The 24,051-nt window shown below is 55.1% G+C and overlaps 10 protein-coding genes across 10 annotated transcripts; 6 read left to right on the top strand and 4 right to left on the bottom strand.

Annotated features, from left to right (window-relative positions):
• Positions 1–182: 182 nt before the first annotated feature.
• LTHEOB_2641 (Kelch domain-containing protein) lies at positions 183–1,467 on the top strand (the record flags this gene model as incomplete). Its single annotated transcript, XM_035511476.1, has 2 exons — positions 183–319; positions 372–1,467. The coding sequence occupies 2 exons, from the start codon at positions 183–185 to the stop codon at positions 1,465–1,467; spliced, it is 1,233 nt and encodes a 410-aa protein (XP_035364350.1).
• Positions 1,468–1,726: 259 nt separating this feature from the next.
• Positions 1,727–3,547, bottom strand: LTHEOB_2640 (Eukaryotic translation initiation factor subunit Eif2b; the record flags this gene model as incomplete). The annotated part of the gene is made up of 3 exons (XM_035511475.1): positions 1,727–1,833; positions 1,889–3,325; positions 3,385–3,547. 3 exons carry the CDS (start codon positions 3,545–3,547, stop codon positions 1,727–1,729), a joined length of 1,707 nt encoding a protein of 568 aa, XP_035364349.1.
• Positions 3,548–4,083: 536 nt separating this feature from the next.
• Positions 4,084–5,434, top strand: LTHEOB_2639 (Peroxin pex22-like protein; the record flags this gene model as incomplete). Its single annotated transcript, XM_035511473.1, has 2 exons — positions 4,084–4,737; positions 4,787–5,434. The coding sequence occupies 2 exons, from the start codon at positions 4,084–4,086 to the stop codon at positions 5,432–5,434; spliced, it is 1,302 nt and encodes a 433-aa protein (XP_035364348.1).
• Positions 5,435–6,414: 980 nt separating this feature from the next.
• On the top strand, positions 6,415–7,355 carry LTHEOB_2638 (Class ii aldolase adducin domain containing protein; the record flags this gene model as incomplete). Its single annotated transcript, XM_035511472.1, has 2 exons — positions 6,415–6,663; positions 6,723–7,355. 2 exons carry the CDS (start codon positions 6,415–6,417, stop codon positions 7,353–7,355), a joined length of 882 nt encoding a protein of 293 aa, XP_035364347.1.
• Positions 7,356–7,980: 625 nt separating this feature from the next.
• Positions 7,981–11,364, top strand: LTHEOB_2637 (Synaptojanin; the record flags this gene model as incomplete). Its single annotated transcript, XM_035511471.1, has 3 exons — positions 7,981–8,179; positions 8,236–9,026; positions 9,079–11,364. 3 exons carry the CDS (start codon positions 7,981–7,983, stop codon positions 11,362–11,364), a joined length of 3,276 nt encoding a protein of 1,091 aa, XP_035364346.1.
• Positions 11,365–11,794: 430 nt separating this feature from the next.
• Positions 11,795–12,058, bottom strand: LTHEOB_2636 (uncharacterized protein; the record flags this gene model as incomplete). The annotated part of the gene is made up of 1 exon (XM_035511470.1): positions 11,795–12,058. One exon carries the CDS (start codon positions 12,056–12,058, stop codon positions 11,795–11,797), a length of 264 nt encoding a protein of 87 aa, XP_035364345.1.
• A 474-nt stretch (positions 12,059–12,532) lies between these two features.
• LTHEOB_2635 (Pentatricopeptide repeat protein) lies at positions 12,533–15,244 on the bottom strand (the record flags this gene model as incomplete). Its single annotated transcript, XM_035511469.1, has 2 exons — positions 12,533–15,167; positions 15,234–15,244. The coding sequence occupies 2 exons, from the start codon at positions 15,242–15,244 to the stop codon at positions 12,533–12,535; spliced, it is 2,646 nt and encodes an 881-aa protein (XP_035364344.1).
• Positions 15,245–15,454: 210 nt separating this feature from the next.
• LTHEOB_2634 (Histidine acid phosphatase) lies at positions 15,455–17,373 on the top strand (the record flags this gene model as incomplete). The annotated part of the gene is made up of 7 exons (XM_035511468.1): positions 15,455–15,544; positions 15,603–15,615; positions 15,667–15,701; positions 15,763–15,778; positions 15,831–15,996; positions 16,046–17,192; positions 17,254–17,373. The coding sequence occupies 7 exons, from the start codon at positions 15,455–15,457 to the stop codon at positions 17,371–17,373; spliced, it is 1,587 nt and encodes a 528-aa protein (XP_035364343.1).
• A 273-nt stretch (positions 17,374–17,646) lies between these two features.
• On the bottom strand, positions 17,647–19,361 carry LTHEOB_2633 (Pantothenate transporter; the record flags this gene model as incomplete). The annotated part of the gene is made up of 4 exons (XM_035511467.1): positions 17,647–17,822; positions 17,906–18,195; positions 18,261–19,106; positions 19,156–19,361. 4 exons carry the CDS (start codon positions 19,359–19,361, stop codon positions 17,647–17,649), a joined length of 1,518 nt encoding a protein of 505 aa, XP_035364342.1.
• Positions 19,362–22,129: 2,768 nt separating this feature from the next.
• Positions 22,130–23,802, top strand: LTHEOB_2632 (Tyrosinase central domain protein; the record flags this gene model as incomplete). Its single annotated transcript, XM_035511466.1, has 10 exons — positions 22,130–22,218; positions 22,427–22,586; positions 22,641–22,654; positions 22,706–22,777; positions 22,833–22,840; positions 22,901–23,044; positions 23,098–23,151; positions 23,198–23,433; positions 23,485–23,545; positions 23,594–23,802. The coding sequence occupies 10 exons, from the start codon at positions 22,130–22,132 to the stop codon at positions 23,800–23,802; spliced, it is 1,047 nt and encodes a 348-aa protein (XP_035364341.1).
• Positions 23,803–24,051: the final 249 nt, after the last annotated feature.

Genomic DNA, 24,051 nt, shown 5'->3' with positions numbered 1-24,051 from the left:
GCGGCTCCGCGACGCGTGAGCGTTAAGGCCAGGGCGGAAATGACGCCCGCCCCGGTCTTGGCACCTTCCGCTCGTGTCCCACCCGGCGGGCGTTCCTGGTTGCTGCAAGGAACAAAGGCGCATCCACCTATGATGCAATTGCCCTCCCCGCACTCTCTCCTCAACAACACACTCTGCTCACCATGGCCGAAATCGCTGCTGGAGCTGTCGTTGCTGAACAGGTCGTGTCAACCACTATTGAAGGCGGCGCTGTCGCTGGGTATGCTATTGCCAAGAAGACGTTGCCGCTGAAGGCTACCTTCACGCGCATAGCCGTGTCGTAAGTCGCCACATTCTCACATACTGGCGACTCTAACAAAGACCGTGTAAAGCGATCTGATCCGCCGCCACTCTCACACTGTCAGTGTGGTAAAAGGAAAAGCGTACATCTTCGGCGGCTTTACTCCCGATGGCACCCTTGCTGGCAACGAATTCCACCAGTTGACCTTGTCTTCCAAGGAGAAGACCGATTACAAGTGTATCCCAGCCCTGCCTGAGGATGATGCTTCTTCTGTTCCCCCACCTCGTGCAGGCCATTCTGCTTCAGTGTTCGGGAAGAACATCATCATCTACGGTGGACTTGATGAGGCAGGAAACTCGGTGGAGGATGGCTCCAAGCTATGGTCCTTCAACACCGACACTCTCAAGTGGACTCTCCGAACCTCACAAGGCCCCAAGGACTGCCAGTTCTACCATGGATCTATTGTTCATGGCAACAACCTCCTACTCTATGGAGGTTACAGCAGGCCAGCTGGCACAAATGACTTACGTTCTCTCCCAAGCCTCAGCTCAGTTGACGTCACAACTGGTGTCTGGCAGGCTTACGAGGACCAGGCATTATCGCCTGTTGGTACGCCTGCGGGCCTTGCATTCTCTCAAGATAAGGTCTTCACCGTCGGCATCGATTCGAAGTTCCAGGCTCCAGTCCACTACTACGATCTCCAAGCCGCCACCACCGATGCTCGTTGGGATACCATCCCTGTACCTTCAAACCCTCTCGTTCCTGGTCCTGACACCTCTAGAGACGGCGCTGGTGTGATCACTATCTCAACTGGACAGGGACGCAAATACCTGCTTTACCTGTTCGGTCAGAAGCACGGTGATGGCCAGCCCACTAGCTTCCCGCCCAAATCCCAGGAGTTATTCAGCGATGCCTGGACCTTCCAGCTTCCTTCCACCAACACTTCTCTTGCGAGTGCCAAGGATGCAGCGAGGCTCAAGCTTGGGATGGACTCTGGTGAGGATAGTTGGGCCGAGGTTGAGCTGAAGCTGCATAAAGAGGAGTTCGCACATGAGGGTAAGGTCCATCCCGGGCCCAGGTCATTCTTCGCAGCCTCGAATTTCGATGATAAATCAGTGATTCTATGGGGTGGCCTGAACCCTAAGCAAGAAGTTGAGGGTGATGGCTGGATCATCAAGATGGAGTGAGTGAGGATCGATTGCAGGAGATGGCTCGAGAGAGCTGTATGTACTATATCACACTATTGGGTTATGGGCATTGGGGTATTCCAGCACTGACCGTGATAAAGTCACGGTGACGAGATAGAGGTGCATGAAGTCATGATTCTGATTAAGCATTTCCTTTTCAAAGCGTTTTTGCGACTAACTTTTCCTAATTTTACTTCTGATTGACTTCTTGAAGTGACTTCCTCTAACCACCTTCTAGCGCAGAGAATCCCCAGTGGCGTTACTCGATAAAGTCATTCATGGGGTCATCATCTCCAAACGCATCATCACCTTCATCTTCATCCAAGTCTCCACCAAAGCGCTTGAACTTCTCGTCCTTCCATTCCTCTGCGAGACTATTAGCAAATGTCGTGATCTGAATTGGAGATTCCAGGAAACTTACTGCCCCATTCAACGACGTGACCCTCTTGGACCTCGCAGTCCTTCAGAATGGTCTTTTCGTCTGACTTCGCTGGGCCACCCTCGATCTTACATCTCCTACCCAGAATGCAGCCGGTGAGCTGGCAGTTCTCACCGACCTCAGCACCGTCCATCAACAAGCACCTCTGCAGACGCGCTCCGGTGGCGATCTTGCAGTTTGCGCCTATGACCGACTCCTTGATGTTGCATTTCTCTTCGATGATGACGTTCTCGGCGATGAGGCTGTTTTCGGCCTCAACACGGCATTTCTTAGGCACACTGTCGGGGTGCGCAACCTTGGCCGGGTGAGCGAAAGGCGAGGCCGCATTTTTGCCAACTTCCTCGATCGAAGGTAGCTTAGCCAGACGTAGCGAGACGTTCAGAAGAAGGGCTGCTGTGTCAACGCGGCGGATGAATGGCGCAGATGGCTCGGTCGGCTGGACGTAGGCAAGGATGGAAGGGACTTCAAGCTTGGGCTCAACATCGTGTGCGGTGACTTGAAGGGACGGGCCATCGGGGTCTGATACTCTTGAGGCGAAAATAGGCTGCGCGTCGCCAGAGCTGGCTTTGCTCTGGAATGTGCTGCTAAGACCTGCAATGTCAATGTCCTCTTGGAGAATGCCGCTGGCAGCCATTACATCGTCGCCGTCCTCGCTTTCTGAAGGGCGCAGAATCTCTTTCAGGCCGAGCTTCTCGCCCAACCCAGATTGCCAGCCAGCCTTTGCCCACCATCCCAGAGCATCGCTAAGCGAATCAAACTTCTCGTTCTTCTTGATCATGTCCAGCACCCAGTACGGGAAGAAATAAACGTGAGAGTCCCGCGTTGTCGTCAGCATCCTAACCCTCCCGTGCTTCTTGAGGAGCGTGTGTCTGATGGGGAAATTCCTGTTCTCCTCGGTGATGTCGTTCAGCACATCTGTGGGAATCGAGTAGACCAAATTGGCCAGGCTCGGACGTAGTGACCCAGAGTGTGGCGGCACAATGGACTTGGGCAGCGGAGTTGTTGCAATGAAATCCGTCTCTTCGCCTTTCACGGCGTGCTCGCCCTTGGTCTGATACCACACGCCGAGACCGCCCCTCCTCCCGCTCTTTTCGCCTCCAGTACTCATAGGAATGAAGCGGTTGTTCTCCCTGCCTCCTGTAGCTCCGCCAAGACCGCCCTGCTCGATCATCCAGGACTCCAGTAAGCTTGCGCCGTCGAGTTCGCACACCAGGTCACAAGGCAGGACAATGAAGTCTCCCTCAATGATATCCTGGACCTCCTTTATCCTAAAGAGTTCACCGGTTCCAGTAGTTTGCGTCAGGTCTTCCGGGGCAAGGACATCAGGCTTCGGGGAAGGCAACGAGGTCAAATGCGGGTTCTGCGAGAGGGCGGCTTCAAGAGCTTCGGCTGATTCCGGCGGAGTAATCAGAGTAATGTCTGCGGAGCATTCCTTGTCAGATACCCTCAGTCCAGCTCACACCCATATAATTACATACTCGTGATTCCCATGCGGTAGCACCACTCCAGCGGATACCAGACCATGGGGCGATTGGCGATAGGGACCAGTGCCTTGGGGAAGTCCTTTGGGCTGGAGGTGAAAGTGTCCAGAGAAACGCCAGGTCCGCAGAGAATCAGCGCCTGGAAGCCCGGCGCGGGCATACTTGCGTGGGGCATGGTGTAGAGTCACAGCCCCGCGGCTGGGAATTCGTATGCTGATGCGGTCTTCTCCGAAGCAGATGTAGATGCGTCGAGGTGGGTTCCTTCGCCAAAGGAAATGCTCCAGCTGGGCAAGCAATGTCGGCGGCGGCCAATGTGGGGAGGTTGCTGGGTTGCGGGCGCGGTGTTCGGCGTGAAGCTCAAAAAATACGGCTGTGACGCATCGGCTCGCGACCGGCGCGGCGTAGGTAGATCGGCCGTGCACGGTTGTGTACCAACCGACTGCCCAACCGACCTTTGCCGTTTTTGAGCCTATCTGGGCCTGTTTCCCGGCCACGTAATTAGGTACTAGCGTTTCCCCAGGCCGAGGTGCTGACCAGCCTCCACAAACAACAAGCAGGTGCCATCTCGAAGCTCTCCGCCTAACTGCCCGCCCAGCCACCTCCGGGCCTGCTAAGCTTTTGCGAAGTCTGAAAGCTGTGTCGCAAAAGCCTCTTCCAACCCACGATCGCGTGTGCAAAATAATGTGAGGAGCGATCATGTCATTCTCCTACGACCGCTACGACCGCCGACAACAGAGCTCGCGTCGATCCACGTTCGGATACTGGGTCCCTCTGGTCATCACTGTCACCATCGCCACTGCAGGCGTCGCAGCATGGGTTTGGAGCGAACGCAAGGACGGCGACGACGATGACGACGCAGACCTTAGCTATGGCGAGGAAGAGCGCACATACCGTCCGCCGCCGCCGCCGGGCTATGCGGAGGATACATACTCGGAGTCGGTTGGTGTCACCAGAGAACAAGATGAGGGCTTTATGGCGCGCATGTCGGGGGCCATTCGTCGCACGCCCAGCCCGCAGCAAGTGTTCGACAATGCAAGCAGAAGACTCGCGGCCGGTGTAGCTGCGGCCGGCACTGCGTTTGGCGCCGCGCTCGGCTCTATCCGCGAGGAAGACCGCGAGGACTATGGTGACCATTCCAGATGGTCTGAAGAAGCTGCACGCCGCAACGTCGAGGCCCAGTCGTCGCAGAGTTCTGCGGCGGTTGGTACGCATACCGCTGCCTTCAACGCCGCGCTTCAACCTCCCGCCCAGCCCCCGCGGCCAGGCGCAAGGAAGAAGACTGTCGTAGTTGTTGTCTCTGCGGACTCTGTCATAGGCGATGATGACCATGCCCCATACCAAGAGCATGCGGTAAGCTATTTACATTCCTCGTCTAGAATTGCCTATCTAACTTCTGTAGTCCATACTTTCGCACCTGCCGCCAACAAACTTCGCGACGACCAATCTTTTCGTCCTCATTTATGCGCCATCACTCAAGCCCCGGTCCAGTTCCAGTAATCAATCAGGCTCCCTCGGTTCTTCGTACGCCGCCATCCCTACGCCTGCCCAGACCCCTGGTGATGACATGTCGTCTCTTGACCCGCATCCCTATGGCAGCGGCCAGAACACGCCGAAGTCTGGGAATACCCCATCCATGTCAGCTTCGACTTCTGAATCTGCGCTTTACAACAGTATCTATGCGCGTGCGCTACGCTTGGTCAAAGACCGCACGATGGTCATGCCGTTTACGACACCGAGTGGACACGTGCACATGCTGCGCCATCTGGCACCTGACCTGGTCTACGTGACCGAAGATCTCTCAGGCACCCAAGGGGAATATGTCGAACAGATCAGGAACTGGGTTGGCCAGGTCATGGTCGTTGTCGGCACTGGCGGTGTCGGTCTTGGCCTTGTGGATACCGAGGATGAGGGCGAAGGCACCGGGAGAGTTCAGGAGAAGAAGTGGTGGGAGACCACTACGATGGTCGGACTGGGCAAAGGCGTAGAGGTTGTGGATGGGGCAAGGCTGCTTGATGATTTCGAACGACGGGTCGGCGGCAAAGAATGATTGAACGGGATCTGAGAAACCATTTCTGGTATATATGGTTTAACGACGTTATGGCGCTTGAGGCTGTGGGTATAACTCCCCGCATTGTTCTATCCTACTTTGGAAATTCAGAACGGTAGCGCACTGTTGGTTGGTTGAAGAGCTCCTGCCGAAGCCTCTATACAATGGAACGTGAGACTGAGAAGAGCGGATATCGGTGAAGTGATCGCCCTCCTATATTTCCTTCTGAAAAGCCAGAGATGATGTTTAGCGAACGGAGTCGAAGGCAAAGTAGGAAGTGACGTTAAATGGATGTCGCGGCCTTGAAGGAAGACCGGGCTGTAGGGCTGGAGTGGCAAAGGAATGAGTGAGAACCTAAAAATGGCAAGCCTTGGAGTAAATTGCCTTGCTTAAGCGTCTCCTGATGACTTTGCAAGAAATTACATCCTTTCAACGAGGAAGAGAAAGGAATTCCTCTAAGTATACCATGCTGTTTCCTTTGATCTTCTAAGATATTTGAATATTAACAGCCACGTTGGGTTTGGTACACCCTGAGTAGTAATCTTTTAGAGTGAAATGCTCTGGTGGCGCATTTTAGGAAGGCCAAAGCGATTGGACCTGAACGACCCCACTTCGTGCGGTGCCCCACTTGTGGGAGGAAGCCGATTTGCAAGGCACAAGTCTCTTCTGATCTTCTGCTCACCGCGGCGCTGAAATCCGATAGCCAAGACTCACCGCCGGCCTATCTGCGATTGGCCCGCCAACAGCTTCCCTCTCTGCCAATAATGTGGCTAGGTTGATAAGCTGCCGAACATGCCCACGTAGGGCGTGCATCCTCTCCGCCACCCCTCCGGACTGGACCACCTTTAAGTCTCGAACATCCGCCCAGGGCGTGCTCGCGTCTCCACCCGCTAACATCACTCAAGCAATTTCTCATATCCTGCTGCGAATAGTCCAGCTTATCTCACTTCTGTCATTATCTTTCATTGTAGCCACCCATCATGGCACCATCGGCAATTGAGGAGAAGAAGGAGGATGCTGTCGTTCCTTTCAAGCCTCACGGCAAGGAGGACATGACGCCTCTGCAGGCCATCTCGCAGGGTGTCTCCCTCCCCGGCATCCCCCTCTACTCGGAAATCGATAAGCAACGCCACTTCATCCTTTCTCACATGGCGTGCGCCTTCCGCGTCTTTGCTCGCAAGGGCTTTACTGAGGGAATGTCTGGTCACATTTCCGTGCGAGACCCCGAGGTAAATTGAGTCCTTTTATCAAGTATCACTGTATAGATGGATGACTAACGCCCTAATAGAACCCTCACACCTTCTGGACCAACCCTCTGGGCAAGCACTTCGGTCAGCTTAAGGCGTCGGACATGATCTTGGTCGACTACGACGGCAAGGCCATTGGCGGAAACATGTCGCGGCCGGCCAACGCAGCAGGATTTCTGATCCACAGTGCGGTGCACAAGGCGCGGCCAGATGCCAACGCAGCCTGCCACACGCACTCCAAGGCCGGTAAAGCATGGAGCGCGTTCGCACGGCCTCTCGAGATGCTCAACCAGGACGTGTGCTACTTCTATGGCGACGCCCAGGCCGTTTACAAGGATTGCGGCGGCATCGTCTTCTCCGAGGAAGAGGGCAAGCGCCTGGCAGGTGCTTTGGGCCCCAACGGCAAGGGCATGATTCTCAGGAACCACGGTCTGTTGACTGTCGGCCACACGGTCGATGAGGCGGCTTACTTGTACTGCTTGATGGAGAGGAGCTGCGAGGTCCAGCTCATGGTCGAGGCGGCGGCCGCAAACGGCGTACCCAAGGTTCTCGTGCCGGATGACGCCGCGCAATACACATTCAAGATGGGTTCGGACAGGGAGTCGCTGTACTGGGAGTTCCAGCCGGACTTCGAGTACGAGGAGGAGCAGTGCAAAGGCGAGTTTTACAACTGAGGCATATCGGGATTGGCTGCCTTTGAAAAAATAATCTCGGACGATTCTTACGAAACTTCATGTATTTCACTCTTGATCAAAGAAAGACATTTCGTCTGATCGGCAGGTGACAAGCCAGCTGCCGCTTGGTATTCTTGCTGATGCCGTGGTTGTCCCCAGCGACGTGTCCGCTGCGGTCCTGTGCGCATACGGTGTGAGGAATCTGCCCTGCACAAATTAAAGTACCGGGGCGCTGGGAGCTCACGCGAACCACAGGCGCAAGCACACGCCCACAGGAGTCTTTTCGTGCGACGCGCTCTCCAACGCATGGCGTGACAGGGGCTGGATCATGTATAAATGCTATTCGGATGCATGCTGAGCTTCAGTCAAGACATTCGAGTCCAGGCTTGCAATTTGTGGGGTCATTTGACGGAGGCGCGCGGGTGTTTGTGACCAGAGACAAAAGAGGTCAGGCCGGAGATTTGGTACGGACGCGTAGTTGGGCACAGATCGCTAGCGCCTATGAAGCATCAGCATGACCGACGTCATGCCCATGGAAGGTCTCTTCCGATGCCGCACTGGTAAACAATATTGCCCTCTCGCCATGCTCGGCCGCTGAATTCAACAACGCAGCGCGCAGCACAACATGCCGGGCCTCGTTCGCAAGCTGCTTATCTTTGCCGCCGTCGATGGCCTCATCTTGCAGCCTGCCCCGCCGCGCAACCATCCCCCGGCCACCCAGCAGGCCATCAAGATCGACTACAAGGGCACCATCCAACCACTGCTTAGGGACCGCCGGGACGAGGAGACTACCCCGCAGGCCCTGGAAGCACATGGAATTGTTGGTGAGATCCTGCCTTATCGCGCATCGCGAAGGCCCGCTGCTGATCGTTTGCGCCAGGCCTGCTACAAGCTGCCAAATCCACCTTCCTGATCGCTATTTCCCGTCGCGAGCTCGTCGCCCAGGTTCGCGGAAGAGCCATCTACGTTATCACCGATGTCGCCCTCATTCCTCTTGCCTCGCAAGCCGAGGCGAACAATGCGATCACACAGGCGCGCGAGAGCGTAAAGCGCTACAGGGGCTCGGATGCCAGCGGCGACGATTCTGAGTCCGAATCGGACACGGACACAGACACAGACACCGAGTCGGATCACTTCACGGTTGACGAGTCGCTACCGGATATGTCGCCGCAGGAAGCTGAGAAGGATGCGACTACTGCGACGGCGAAGAACCGAAGGACAAGCGTTGCTGAGGACGTCATCGGGCGGAAGGGCGTGTACGGGAGATTTGCCCAGAAATGGTTCTCCAAGAAGGGCTGGAGTGCGGAGGGTCGGCGCATGCAGGGAATGAGCAGCGACGAGGATGTGTCCAAACAACCCAAGTCCAGGTCTCCGGCACCCGCACCCCAGGACGATCCAGCAGCCGCAGCTGCGACTGCTGCGGCCCCCGTTTCGCCGCCTGCTTCCGGGTCTGATGCTGCCATGAAGCCTACCCAGGATGTGTCCGAGAACCTGCCCCAGCCCGCGAACAATAACACCGGAACGCTGTTGCCCAAGATTCTCAGGACCACCAAGCTTTACTTTAGTAGCAGAAGCTTTTTCTTTTCTTACGACCTCGATCTCTCGAGAAGTTGGGGGAATCAGACGGAAGCACATTCTTCGCTCCCACTGTTCAAGCTCTACGATTCCTTGGTAGGATTTTACCTCACATCGCGGCGAAGAAATCTTTGCTAACAGATAACAGTTCTTCTGGAACAAGAACATAATTGAGCCGTTCATAGAAGCCGGCCAGTACAGCTTTGTGCTGCCTGTGATCCAGGGCTTTGTAGGACAGAGGGTGTTCTCTGTTGATGTGGCTGCAGAGTCGTCCGGATCCACCGTAGTGGGTGCAGCGTCGGAGCCAGAGGAAGTCGTTGCTGCTCAGGAGAGCGCCGCTGCGAAGCGATCTACCTCTCCTCCGCCGCCGTCAAGATCTAACACCAAGTCGGGCCTGTCTCACCCTCAAGTGACACCGCTCTCTGTTCACAGTTCCACTAAGAAGGACTACGTGATAACACTGATCTCCCGCAGATCTGTCATGCGCGCAGGCTTGCGATATCTCCGTCGCGGCGTCGACGAGGACGGTCATGCGGCTAACAGTGTAGAGACGGAGCAGATACTTGCGCCACAATCGTGGGATTCGACGGACGGCAAGATATATTCGTTTGTGCAATTCAGAGGCTCCATACCTCTTTTCTTTTCGCAGTCTCCCTATAGTCTGAAGCCGATCCCCCAGCTCTGGGGCTCCCCGGAGACAAACGCGACGGCTTTCAAACTCCATTTTTCTCAGCTTGCTGCCAGGTACGGTGGTATCCAGGCTGCCTCGCTGGTAGACAAGCACGGAACGGAGCAGAAGATAGGCGCGGCGTACGAGGAATATGCCAACGCCCTCAATGAGGACGGTGGAATCGATGGTCGAGGCATGCTGCTTGGCTTCGAGTGGTTTGACTTCCACAGTGTCTGCCGGGGAATGAAGTTCGAAAACGTTGCTTTGCTCATGAATTCACTCGCAAAGAACATGAAGAACTACGGATGGACTGTCGAGGATCGCGGACAAATAGTCCAAATGCAGAGTGGTATTCTCCGCACCAATTGCATGGACTGCCTGGATCGCACCAACGTCGTGCAATCCGCCTGTGCGCGTGAGGCTCTCGAGAGGCAACTCGCGGACCAGAATGTCAGCATCGACCTCCAGCACGACCCTCGGACTTCTTGGTTCAACACTCTATGGGCAGACAATGGCGATGCTATCTCGAAGCAGTACGCCGGAACCGCAGCGCTCAAGGGTGACTTCACCCGGACGAGGAAGCGCAACATTGCCGGAGCGCTGACCGACTTTGGCCTCACTCTTTCGCGCTACTACAACAACATCGTCAACGACTACTTCGCCCAGGCCGTCATCGATTACCTCCTTGGCCGCGCCACCGAGGACATCTTCGCCGATTTCGAGGATGACATGAAAGCCCAGGACTACGCCATTGACCTGCGTAAGGTTCGCCAACTGGCCATCTCCCGCTGCGCCGAGCTGGTCATCGAAGACCCGCAAGAGGACTTCCTCCACGGCTGGACCTTGTCATGCCCTGCCAAATCCAGCTCCCTCCGTGCTCTTCCGTTCGAGGAATGCGTTCTTCTACTCACCGAGAGGGCCCTGTATTTCTGCCGCTTTGACTGGGGCACGGAGAAGGTGCGCGAATTCGAGCGCATAGAGCTGGAGGATGTGAAGGGCTTGGCCAAGGGCACGTACATCACAAGTACACTAGCACCACGCCACATGGACGAGGCCAAGAACGTAGGCTTCGTTGTGGAGTATGTTCATGTAGGTCCGAACCTGGTGCGGGTGAACACGAGAAGTCTGGCGACCGAAAAGAGCGAGTCTGAGGCGCAAGCTGAGGCGGAGGCAAATCCTGAGTCGGAGGCAAAGCCCGAAGCCGAGGCAAAGCTGGAAGCGGTGAAGAAGGATGCAGATGAAGAGCTGAGAGAGCAGACCAAGGAACAGAGTGAAAGTGGCAAGGCACAAGCATCATCTGAAGCCGAAGACCAGCGCAGTAATGAGGACGCGTCAGCTGCGAAAGAAACCAACCAGATCCTGCCGCTTCCGCTGAAAAAGAAGACGACCACGATGAAAACGGACCCGTCTCTTCCTCCTGGCGCTGAGAAGCGCTTTCTCGCATTCAAAGCACTGCCGCCAAAATCGAGCTTCGCTACCACAGGTGGCAGTAACGAAGCCGATGCCGAACCACCCAGTGAGCGTGAGCTCGTAAGCATGATTTGCGAGGAGATCAAGCGCGCAAAAATGCAGCGAGCCAAGTTCCATCAAGAATCAGAAATTGGCAGAGACAGGGATGCAACGGCGAAGGGCAAAGATGTTGACAGAGAGGACGACGCCTTGCAGATCGAGGACAGGGATATCGTCTCGCTTGCAGACGCGAAGAAGAGTACTGGATTGATGGAGCAGATCGGGTATTCGTTGAAGAAGCTTGTGTGGGCTTGATTCTGTACTTTTGCATGATTGCGGAGTGTGCCTTGTATTCTTGGTCTTCTTTAGAGACCGTTGTTTCTGTTTCTTTGATATATCCATTTTCAAGCGCTTTCTTATTGTTCTTTCGCACCCTTGGGTCGTTCTACCGTTTATCCTGCCTTTCCTACGCCACGAGCATCATAGAGATGATAAGACGGCTGTTTTCCATTTAATAACTTACACAGAATAATACTCGACGTTCAAGGAACAACCGCGCATACCCAATGACAGAATTCTTCTACAGTAATTCCGGATATCCATTTACAAATATTGGTATCGAACCCTAGCGCTCTCAAGAGAAGCAAACAATAAACATCTTCCCCTTCCCCTCAATCCTCTCGCATACCGACATTTACACAGCCCGGATTCTTCCCCACATTCTCACTTTCTCATTTTATTTTTTTCACCTGCCCTGCCCGGCATCCTTGACGCCCTTCGCGATGCGAGCGCTGCCGTCCTCGATGCCGGTCGCCGCGTCGGCCACGCCGCGGGCAACGGGCCTGCCGGCGCTGCCGGTGGCGCCCTCGAGCGTCTCGCCGATGCCGCGGCCAGCGGCACCCACGACGCCGCCGACCGTGTTGGTGAGCCCGCCGACCGTGTTGCCGATGGTGCTGGTGACGAACTTGATGCCCGAGGACACGCCTGATTCGTTGTTGCCGATGGGCATATTTGCGGTAGAGGGGGGGGGGGTTTCTTTGGTAGTGGTGGTTGTGGTGTTTGGCGCTTTGTTTGAGGTCTGTGGACCCTTTGAGGATGAGAGATGTGGGTGGAGGTTCTTGTGTGTTTGTTTTTTGCTCGGAGGATTTATATCCTGCAGATGGTCGAGATCACATCAGGGAAGAAGTAGGAGGAGGGTATATATACAGTTATACACAGCCACAGGCGTACGCCCCAGGTGTTGGTGAAAGGGCTGAAAAACAGGTTAGTTTAAAGCCCTTGCGAGACCCTGGAACGTGTGACGTGTGACGTCAGCCGACAGAATAAGTGGCGCAAAAGCGTCGATATGACTGGCGGGTACAAACATGAACACTTCGAAGTCGTCGCTTAAGGTCATTTCTATTCTCCTACTGGCTGGTACTTGGCTGCGTGAAACGTGGCTCTCATCCAGACTGTGAGATCTCGAGGAATTGTGCAGAAGCAATCAAATCCCATGCCGCGCCTGCATGAAACTTAGCTCCGGGTTCCCAGGCTTGGGTTTCTCCGCCCGTTTCCACGCCACAGCCTTCCAGAAATTAGAGATAACGTTGTCCTCTGAAGCCTTCATACCATTTTGTGCGATACCGACTCCCTGCTCAACATCATTCACAATTTCTTCGAACTTCTTCCATTCACCAGCTTCGGCAAGCTTCACAACGACCTGCTGAAGCGCAGGCCAGCCAGGAGTAAGGCCTTCGTTGGACATGCGCTTGAGGAAGGCCAACATTTTCGGGATGTCGCCGACAGCGGCGTAGCGCTCAATCATTCGGTCGTAGAAGATAGTGTCGACAACGACGCCAGACACTTTGATTTGCTTCCACAGCTGCTCGATGGCCTCAAACTCATAGTGCGCGAAGTAGTGCGCCATGAGGACAGTGAAAATATGCGGTGGGATGTCAACTTTCTTTGCGACCATGTAGTCAAGGACTGCCCTCGCGGCTGCTTCATTGCCGTGTCTCCTGAGCAAGCCGTCGACCAATGTCGAATAGATATGTGGTGTGGCTGTGAGTCCGTGGGCCTCGAGGTTCCGAAGGACGCCCATGACCTTCTCGTTTTGCTCCTTCGGTGACATGTTGGCTGTGGTCTCGCTGCGAAAGATTGAGTTGAGAATAATAGCAAATGTCGCGGCATCCGGCTGTATATTGGCTTTGTCCATTTGCTGGAGCAGCTTCATGGCTTCTTCGCCGTTGCCAGTGCTAAGAGACATGGCAATCAAAGAATTATAAGTGAAAACATCAGGAGCAATGCCGAAGCTCCGAGCCCACGCCAGAATACGAGCTAGATATTGCTGGTTCTGGCCTTGAGATTGCGCTATGGCGGTGATGGTTCCATTCAGGATGACCGTGCTGGGTTTTGCGGGGAGCATGGCCGGGTCTGGCTCCGCTTGTGACTTTTTCCGTTTCGAGGGAGATTTCAGACGCTTGTATGCGTCTACCCATATCTTCCCCATCTCGTCGAGAGCCTCAAGGCCATACGTGAATTTACGTGAACGCATTATTCCTGAGATGCGCGCAGACCAGGCATGAACATCCGGCTGAACACCAGAACTGAGCATTCTCGCCCACATCTGCTCCAATCCTTCGAAATCTTTTGCCCTTCCACAGCCATTGATCATCGCCGTCCAGGTCTTGATTGTTGGCTTGGTTCCGCTTTCAACCATCTGATTCCAAACCTTTATGGCTTGATCCGGCAACTTCATTGCCATGAGGGCTTCAAGGGTCAAGTCGTACAACGCTGGTGGCACCTGTGGGGCCTTGGTCTCGTTATTCTGCCGAGACAATGCCTCGCAAGCTTCCACCCAGAGGTCATATATTACGAACCGTTTGTCCTGGGAATAGGCACGAGCGATGCGCCCATAATAAAAATCTTCGAGTGATTGGCCTGGAGGCCGGGTCTCCTCCTCAATGCCAGCCGAGGGTCCGGAAGAGCTAGCCGAGTGTGCGGCAGAGCCAATGATCTTCATACACTTGCTTACAGAGTTCAGGACTCGATTCGATAATGCAGTTATCGCTTCGGAAGGTACTTGGGCGGTCCCCAAGAGCCTAAGCATATCATTTGGCGAATCGTCGTACTGCTTCACCGGAAGACGTATTGATCCAGGGATGAGATGCGCGACGAAAACAATAAAGGGTTCAGAATCTGACACGATTTCTTCGTCCAAAATCAATTTGATGTTGTCTCGTGTGAGAATGTCGAAGGTGATCAGTGCCGAGTATGCAATGCGATTCATGAATTTTGCTTCCATGGCCGGAATGAATTGATTGAGCCGGGTACCAAAAAAACGCAACGGCCTTGTTATTTGGCGCACCGTAGCCCAAGGAGGCAAGGATGACCACATGGGGGCGGGGGACTGCACTCCGGTGGATCCTTCAGCGTTACTGCAAGTCTTGAGAAGTAGGTCCCATATCCTGATGATCTGGGCCATCATCTCAGCGGCCGACCTCCGGGAAGTTTCCGTCGCTCCGGGGTGCAACTTCTTCAGCGCGCGTGTGTTCAGAGACCAAAGAATCGGATGCCAGAACTCTGGTTTCATGATACCCAGATAAACATACTTTTGTGCGAGCTCGATTGGAGTTGGTAGTGATGCGTCCGACTTCCCAGCGTACCAGTCCCGCAGAAGATCCCATTGTAATCTATTGAATTGTTCTCCCGAGACCAATTCACGAACGTCCAGCAGAGAAGGAGACTTCAGAGGTGGACAGTCTGGACTGGTGTAATGACGCTCAAAGTATTCCCAAGCATCTTTGGTTGTCTTTGCCGGGTTCTCAAGTATTTTGCGCAGCTCTGAGGCAACTGGAACTGTCTGAGAGGCTTTCGGCTGGGGCGCCTGGGCGCGTTGAGGCTGGAGGGTTTGTGGAAGTTCGTCGGGGCCTTGGTCGATCGCATGGGGGCGTGAGTAGCGATTGGACGTCCCAATGACGCCAAATAGGTTTGAAAGCGCATCGGCGCGGGGCGAATTCGAGGAGGAAGGAGTCTTGGTTTTCGATTGCTGAGCGTCTTTGGAGTTTTCTGGGATCGGCGTATTTTCCTTGGCCGGGGTTTGGCGGGGATTGTTGGAGTTGAAGGAGATGAATGTTGCTCTAGAAGTGTGTGGGAGGCGACGTAGATGTCGGGCTACGTTGTGGCGGCAGCTTGGACAAACATACGGGGCGCTCATGGTCCGATCGAGTGGCGGGGCGCATCAATTGAAGCGAAAGTATGGAGGAGAGCTCCAGGCTCGCGCAAACCTGGGCCGGCCAGCGGCGGTCGGCGGCCCGGCCTCGGCGCGACGCCAGGCCGAGGCGGGCCATCACGGTGTGACGCAGCGCTTAAGAGCTTCTACGCTGCTACTCTCCGCCAGCACCGCCGCGCTCCACTACCCGCGAAAATGACGACTCTTACCCCTCGCCCGCCCTACTCTCAGCAGGAGATTGAGCAGCTTTATCCTAAACATCTCCAGCTTCAGCTCGTCCAAGTGGTATGCACTTCCCACCGCCAATTGCGCCAGTTGTTGCTGATCGCTATTGGGACCACAGCTTCTCCGCCATGGTCAGTTTTCGAAATAACCAAAGAAGAACTTCTGCGCCTAACTATGTACAGGCGAACGTAGTCCTGTCTCTCCCCGTTTCCGCAATGTAGGCAACCATGGCCCCTCATTTTCCCTCGGTACATGCATACTAATGTAATGTTGCACAGGCTGGACTGCCACCGCGTACGCGACCAGATGAATACTCAACTACCTTAAAATTCCTAACAAAGCACAGACTGGCCATACTGCAACGCGGCACGACGCCTGACGAGCGTCATCATGAGCACCAAGGACGCATCACAGTGGGATGAGCTCAAATGGCGCAGAAGACTGGAAACATTCGGCGTGGATGACGGTCCTGTGATAGCTTCGGGCCCGAAAGGCGAGTTCGATGCCATCTGGTAGGTTGCTCAGGTCCATATCGTGCATAATTTGGCTGATAGCTTGGAGCCAGCCTGGTGAGCTGACGGACAAGGGTCGAGAAACGACCCTCGCTCTGGGCCAGAGGCTCAGGCACCTCTACGTTGACCAGCTTGGTTTCATGCCTCGGTTGGTATCCGATGCCGACATGGTCTACTTGAGAGCAACGCCAATCCCGAGAGCTTTGGAATCGGTCCAGCAAGCATTCTGGGGTTTCTACCCTCTGTCCGCTCGAACTGCCGACTTTCCTCCGCCCACCATCATCACTCGTTCGCCGGCCGACGAGACTTTGTACCCCAACGATGGGAATTGTCGCCGCTTCGCCCAGTTGAGTCGCGCCTTCGCCCAGAGGGCTGCCGACCGCTGGAACGACACGGCAGACATGGACTATCTGAACAAAAAGATATCAAAGTGGATGCCCGAAAACTCCAAACGCGTCGCTATCGACTCGCACCCTCGCCTTTCGGGTATCATGGACACAGTAAATGGAACCCTGGCCCACGACGAGCGGGTGCGCCTGCCGAGCGAGTTCTACGATCCCAAAGTTCGTCAAATCATCGATAAGGCCGTGGTCGAGGAATGGTATGCTGGCTACTGGGAGTCGAAAGAATACCGCACGCTTGGAATCGGTGGCCTGATGGGCGACATTGTGAGCCGCATGACCGGGAACGTCGAGCAGAGCGGTTGGGACGGTGTTGTTGAGGTGGGCGGCGAAGACGGTGCCCTGGGCAAAGGCAGGGGAGGTGAGAAGAAAATCAAGCTCGCCATGTCCGGCTGCCACGACACCACTCTCGCGGCCATCCTCTCCAGCTTGGGTGCTTTCGAAAATGAACAGTGGCCGCCATTCACGAGCCACATCGCCATCGAACTGTTCCGCAAGCAGGCCCAGGGCATTGTCCCTCCCGGCAGCACTTCCACGCTTGGAAGTCAAAGACTGCCGGAAAAGTCTCAGGGCTGGTTCGCCTCGCTGTTTGGCAGCACGAAGGATGTCCAGCACAATGGCGCACCGCGGCCTGAAGGAATTGCGCGCAAGAGAATGGAGGAGTTGACGACGCAGCAGAAGGAATCGCTCAAGGGCTATTATGTGCGCGTGCGGTACAACGACAAAATTATGCAGGTGCCCGGCTGCAAAGCGGCAGGTAAACACCTTGAGGGGGACGCGTCGTTCTGCACTTTGGTACGTATTGAACCCAACTTGATCACATTTGTTGGATTTATCACTCACAAGCGCTTTGCAGGAGGCGTTCAAGTCTATTGTCGACAAGTACACCCCTGAGAGCTGGAAGGGTGCTTGTGCTAGCAACCTCGGACAGCCTGCTTTCCCCACCAAGCCTGAGCCTGCGGGCTACGAGGAGTAGACGCGCTCACTAATGATTGAAATGACCATGTGACAGGGGAAGCGCTTCATAGACCAGTGCACAGTGCACGGTAGACATCTCGGTATCACAAAGCACAGCGTTGAGTACAACCTTGATTTATCAAAGAGCAGGCACCAAAGGGTATAGAACGTGATAGGCCAGTATGGCACAGATAACGCAGGACGTACGTGGCGTATGTCTATTGGCGACTGTATGTATGCACACGTCGCAAAATCTCCCACAAACATTTCATCAGATAAGTGTATAAAATATTTACACCAAGAAGCGGAATCCCCTGTCTGCAGCCTGGCCCGGAACGGCGTTGATGGCACCCTCGACGTGCTCGCCCCGGTCCAGCTTCTTGTTCAGACGCACCAGGATGAAGCGCAGTATGGTCGCGCAGATGGCGGCCAAACCGAGCATGGCGCAGTCTACGGAGAAGGCGATGACTGGAAAGTGAAAGTCAGCATGCTAATTCATGCCAGCACGAGGCTTGAGAGAGCCAAAGAAGGAGTAGTGGGGGGAGACTCACCATAGCCCGGCGGGTTGATGTACAGGTACGAGGTCCAAATGGACGAGCTGTTGGACACAGCGTTGATGAAGGCGAGGGCGGCGGCACGTTTGGCGGGTGGGCGCGGAATCGTGTTGGAGATCCAGGCCAGCACGACGACGTAGCCGGTGTAGACGCCGGACACCATCAGCATCATGGCGACGTAGCGCGGCGCAGTGGAATGCGTCGCGGCGGCGAGGATGAAAGACGCGATGCCCAGACAGATGGGGAGCACGACATGGAAGTAGCGTTCGCCGGTTTTGTCGGCGTGCCTGTCGGGGTTTCGTAAGTTTTTTGGCGGCAGCGAATGGTGTGGAGGTGTTAAGGGGGAGCTTACCATGCGTTCAAGGCCGTAGTGATGACGGCCAGGCAGTACGGAGGCGCAGTCAGAAGTAGCGTCTCAACCTGGCCATAGCCAATCGTCTCGACAACAGACGGGAAGAATGTGGTGACGCTGCCGGCGCTGACAATTCCGAAGAGAAGTCCCATGAGGACCCACATCTTGACGTCCATGCACGCCAGCTTGAAGCCAGTCCACAGGCTCTGGTCCTCAGTTCCCGTCCAATCATCCATACCAATGTCTTCCTGCAGGCGCCAGACAGCCAGCTGGCGCTCCTGCTCGGTGAGCCACTTGGTGGTACGCGGGAAGTTGGGAAGAATGAAGAAGCCAAAGGAGGCGATGAAGATGGTGGCGGCACCCTCGATGATGAACAGCCACCTCCAGGCGCGTAGGCCGCGGTCGCCGTCCATATTGCCCCTGATGCCGGCAGCAATCAGACCGGAGAAGGCGCCGGAAATGAGAGCGCCGGAGTAGAGGATGGCAGTGCGCAGGCCCAGCTCCTTGCGAGTGTACCACGACGAGAGGAAGAACAGGCAGCCCGGGAAGTAGGCAGCCTCGACGAAGCCCAGGAAAAAGCGACATGCGACGAGGCCGCCGAAGTTTTGACAGGCTGCGGTGGCAGTGGAGATGACGCCCCAAACGATCATGCAGGCAGGAAGGTAGATGGCGGGCAGGCCAATCTTGTTCAGGTACAGGTTGGAAGGGACCTGCATAAGGAGGTAACCGACGAACAGAATGCTGACGGATGTCAGGTATTGACTCTCGCTCAGATTGAGGTCCTCCTCCATGCCGGACAGGCGAGCTGCGGCAATGTTGTTGCGATCAATGTAGTTGAGAATGTACCTGGTACGCGGTCAGTCTATTTTTTGTGCAGCCATTGCGCGGCACGTACATGATGATAACCATTGGCATCAGACGCAGGTCGATTTTGCGGCGCAGCTTCTTCTCCATTTCGGCCCTCTCCTCGGGCGACAGGTCGCGCACCAAAGGCGGCGCCTCTCTCTTCGGGATGTGCATGTGCTGGCCGAATTCTTCCTGGTCGATGTGCTCGACATCGCGCTTCTCGTCCAGGGCGATTTCGGGGGTAGACGTCGCCATGGTTGGGGTGATGTGTGAGTGACAGGGCGCGCTCTCCACAAAAAACCTGGGGAAGCAAGCGACCTTAAAGACCTGATCTAATGGGTGGGTCCAGCAGCATGGGGTCGGCGGCGTGTTGAGATGAGCCGCGTTCATTCACCGAGCTTGTCTGGCCAAGGACGGGCGATGTAACCGGCCCAGGCTTAGAAACCAATGGAGCGCTTCCCCGCAGTGGTGGCGGGCGTGAGCACAGCGCTCGTCCCACTCTCCGCCCGCCCTCGCACACCTCCATGGGGAAATCGGCCCGGCAGCGCGCGTCAGTCTGGGGTATCTGAGCCTGGGCATTCTTCTACCTGTGAGCTTGCCGACGCCCTCCCGCCCCCAAGCCTTTGCAAAGCCCGACACCCGCGCCATTAAATGAGTGCCGACCGCGTGCAGAGCCGCTGCGACGGGTCAAAAGACATTTGGTTACACGGCTGCGTTGATTCTGCTGCTCTCCTTGCACCCTCGCGTCGGGAGAGAATCAACCGAGAGCTTCCCTTCTGTTGGACGAAAGCGCAGCCTCCGCCTGCCGCTCAAATCCACCCGACGAATCATGATGCACTTCGGACGAGGGCGGAGGCCTCCATGCGCTCCCCATCTCCTAATCTCCGCTCAATCACCACATTCCTCCCCGATGCTCCGCTTCTTGCCGTCTGCTGACAGACCTGCGCTCTTGGCACCGGCCTCCACCGACGCCAATGGCTTGAGTCTCCTCCGCTCTCCACAATATCCATCCAACGCCGCCATTCCCGCAACCTGGCGTAGCCACACCTAGTATTTACGCCGTTGCCAACCCCCAGAGCCAAGCGGCCTTATTCCCAGTTCAGCCGCGGCCAGAAGACCGCCAGTACCGCAGTCGATCGGCCAAATCACCGCCTCTCTCCATTCTTGACCTGGTCGCCAAGTTTGTCTGACGAGAGATGCTCGCTCGAATGATACCCAAGACGCGTTAGGACGCTTTTGTCCCATCACCGACCGGATGGTAAAGTACCCGGCTTCCTCAACAACCCTCGTGTTCGGATATGCACGTTATCCGATGGCATGGTGCTGATGAGTATTCCGCGCATCTCATCCCAGTCTCCCGACGTCCTGGTCGCGTTGACGCGTCCTCGGTCTGTTCAGCAATGCTTGGCGCACAAGCCTCAAGTCGCTTGAAATACCGTCGAAGGGCACCGCCTAATTCTTTCCACAGCATTCTCTAACTTTATGCCTAGTTTCAACACTCTGACCCGTTACGAGTGTTAGATACTATTAGAAGCTCGCCGTTCGTGTGATATGTGCATCCGATCAATGGTGTCAGGGGAAGCATGTCTCAGCTTTTGGCAGAAAGAGTACGCAAAAGGCCTTTGGATTGTCCTTATCGGACTGAAGAGCTACGGCGATCTAGCGAATGTGCAGAGACAGGTCATCGCGTAGCGAGGAACAGGCACTTCATTTCAGTTGACCCATCCGCCTGCCGCAACCGAAGACTGATGAGGTTCGACTTTCATGGCCTATATGACCTCTTTCACCGCTTCTCCTGCTATCTTGGCGACAAAGTGGGGTTATCTTGCGAGATTATACGAGAGAAGAAAGAAGAATAGCCAGAAATCGGTGCGGCCGACTGATGGTTCAAGCTACCAAGAAAGCAAGAACAGCCAATCAGAAGCAGAGGAAAAAGAAAAACTCACCAGACGTTGATGAATATCGAAATTTTCCAAGATTTACTGCAAGTAGCCACGTGGGAAATCTGCTGATACACTCGGTGGCTTGTGTGGCACTCCTGTCTTCTGCATCTCAGCGCCACCAGTGAGATCAGCGCTGAAAAGGAATAGCACGATCTAAATCTGCATTGCCCCGGTAAGTTCGACCCCGAACAGGAGAATCACGGGTAGGCCGAGTACAAACAGTCGGATGATGCTCGGCTCTTGAGACATTGTTTCGACTCAGCCCAGCTTGCAGACTGTGCGGCTCTCCGTTTCAAACACGTCCACCCCCGTTCAATTTCGCACCTACGTTTCGAAACAGAAAATTCAACGGATAGACGGCTACGCGGAGCCACTACCGCTATCAAAGTGCGGCTGCCTCGACGAACCATAGCCGGTGCTTTTCATGCAAGTAATTATCTAGCGTCGTATTGCCGCGTGGCAATTGGCCGCCGCTTGTGTCGCGCGTCCTGATGGATGCATCCAGAACGCGCTATCAAAACCACTATGCTTCAGCCATTTTTGTTTGCTTCAATGTCTTCTTCGCCACCGGATGGTCTCCTGGGCGCAGCAATGCTTCGAAACATGCGCCTCAGGCCTATCCATCCTGCACAGAGATCTCCTGCTCAACTACTATTTAGAGAAAATGAAGAGAAAAAAAAATAGGTCCGTTGTATCCACCCTGTAACTGCTTTTTGTAGCTCTTAATCGTGGCTTTTGGTCACCAGCCGGTCTCTGCTTCAGATCCTCCCCTAGTCCGCGTATGCACTCTCATTAGCGTCCACAAATGTTCCCCACCTTCCGCATACGACTCGTCTGGTCTTACTTTTTTTGCAGTGTTTTCAGCCTCCGGATTCCAGAAGCAGACTCCGCGAATCATTCGGGTTCCCACTCGACGTTTTGCCATCGGTGGCCTTGTTTCCGATATCGCTTGGGTCGGCCTACTTACGCGGTCACTCGATGTGATTTCTTCATAAGAACCAAGGAGGACGCCCAGCCAGGTCGAAGCTTAAATTCGGCAGAACTTTATTTCACCTTCCCTACTCCTTGTTGGCACGCAAGATGACGCTGCTCAAGAACCTGTTGGCTGTACTGGCACTAGTGTCTCTCGCTTCGGCGAAGTGCTCTGACCCTCCGGTCCGAAAAGAATGGTGAGTGAACATCACTCGGCTTGCCGAAACCGGCCCGCACATATTTGCAACCCGAAAGGACGCAAACTTCTCTCTCGGAGCCTTGGTGTTGGGTTCAGCTTCGCTGTCGTAGCGAATATCGTGCCCGGCATTTCTACGTGAATGGCGTGCCCACTCTGCTGCTAAAGGAAAGCAAGAGTTCCGGAGAGCTAATGGTATATCGTTGTAGGAGAAAACTATCCGATAACGAGAAAAGGTCCTACATCGACGCAGTCAAGTGTCTCCAGACCAAGAGCGCGAGGACGACATCGTACTTTTCCGGTGCCCGTACGCGATACGACGACTTTGTAGCGCTACACATCAACGCAACTGATTACGTTCACTTTGTCGTATGTACATCATTGCGATCGTATAACGCTGGGCGCTAATCTTACTTCTGTCAGGGACACTTTCAAGCGTACGTCGGCGGCTTGCGTTTATGAGATAAATTACTCACCAGAGCGCGCAGCTGGCATCGTTACTATGTTGCTTCCTATGAATCAGCTCTCCGCAACGAGTGCGGTTGGACGGGTGGACAGCCGTAAGTGAAAAGCCAGCGAAGTGGAAAATGTGGAAGGTTGCTAACTTGGCATTAGATACTGGGGTCAGTCACTCCTCCGCTTCTTTTTTCTGTCGCAGATTCGGAATTGACAATCTCCTGCAGACTGGACCCTGGATGCCACAGAAGAGGACTTCCTAAAGGCGCCGGTCTTCGATCCAGTTACGGGTTTCGGCGGAAACGGATACTACATTGACAGTAGCAACGACACCAGCGTGCGACTGCACATCCCTGGCAAAACAGGCGGCGGTACGTCCAAAAGCAGTCGCGTGGGGTGAGCAGGAAACTGACGTGGCTTCAAGGTTGCGTCACCGACGGTCCGTTCCGAAACTACACGGTCAACATGGGCCCCAACAGTACGTTTTGATGCGGATTGTGGCAGGTCAGGGCTGACAGACGCAGACTCGACGGCGTACAACCCTCGTTGCCTCACGCGGGACATTAGCCCCTGGCTTGCTTCGCAAAAGCTGAACATGACGATGGTGGACAGGGCGCTTGCCGGAGAGACGTTCCAGGAATTCGACATTGTGACAGAAGGCCAAGTCAATGTCGACGGCTTGACGTACCATGGCGGCGGTCACCTTGGCGTCGGTGGAGAACTGGGCGCCATTGGTGATTTGTACAATAGCCCGTCGGATGTAAGCAGCCGCCTCGGGTCTGGATCATTCCGTATGCTGACCAGCTTGCAGCCTCTTTTCTTCTTCCATCATGCCAACATGGATCGCATCTGGTGGACGTGGGAAAAGCGAGGTGCGTCATGTATAGCGGCAGGCAGTGTTCCAGTGCTGACAAAAGTAGATTTCGCGACACGCGTCAAGGACATATCCGGACCAGACACGCAATTTGCCTACCCGTTCAATTTCTACGGCGACGTTGCGTATCAGAACATTACACTGGACTATCAGATGCACGTCGGGCACGCATCGAACTCGAGCTGGGTGAGAGTGGGCGATGTAATGGATATCCAAGATGGCGTGCTCTGCTACGAGTACGACGAGCTGTACTGAGCGAGATGGTTAGGCGAGGGTTCCATAACAGTGGATATACTAAGCTGTTGTATAGGCAGTAATACCGTGAGAGACACGTTGTGGCTTGCTTGTCAAATGTCTTGCGAAAACGGTTGTGCGACGAAGCACACTCGCACGGCGCCGGTGAGCTGCGCAGCTGTACTACATGTCCTTTTAGGTCCAACGGAATTCTGCATGTGAGAGAGCGCTGACTGAAGAGGGACAGCACAGCAGCTAAGCACGTGGGGG

This window comes from Lasiodiplodia theobromae (assembly GCF_012971845.1).
Source record: "Lasiodiplodia theobromae strain AM2As chromosome Unknown scaffold_6, whole genome shotgun sequence".
NCBI classification, from domain to species: domain Eukaryota; kingdom Fungi; phylum Ascomycota; class Dothideomycetes; order Botryosphaeriales; family Botryosphaeriaceae; genus Lasiodiplodia; species Lasiodiplodia theobromae.
The sequence above is the reverse complement of the archived record's forward strand: the minus strand, read 5'-3'. Positions and strand labels throughout refer to the sequence as shown.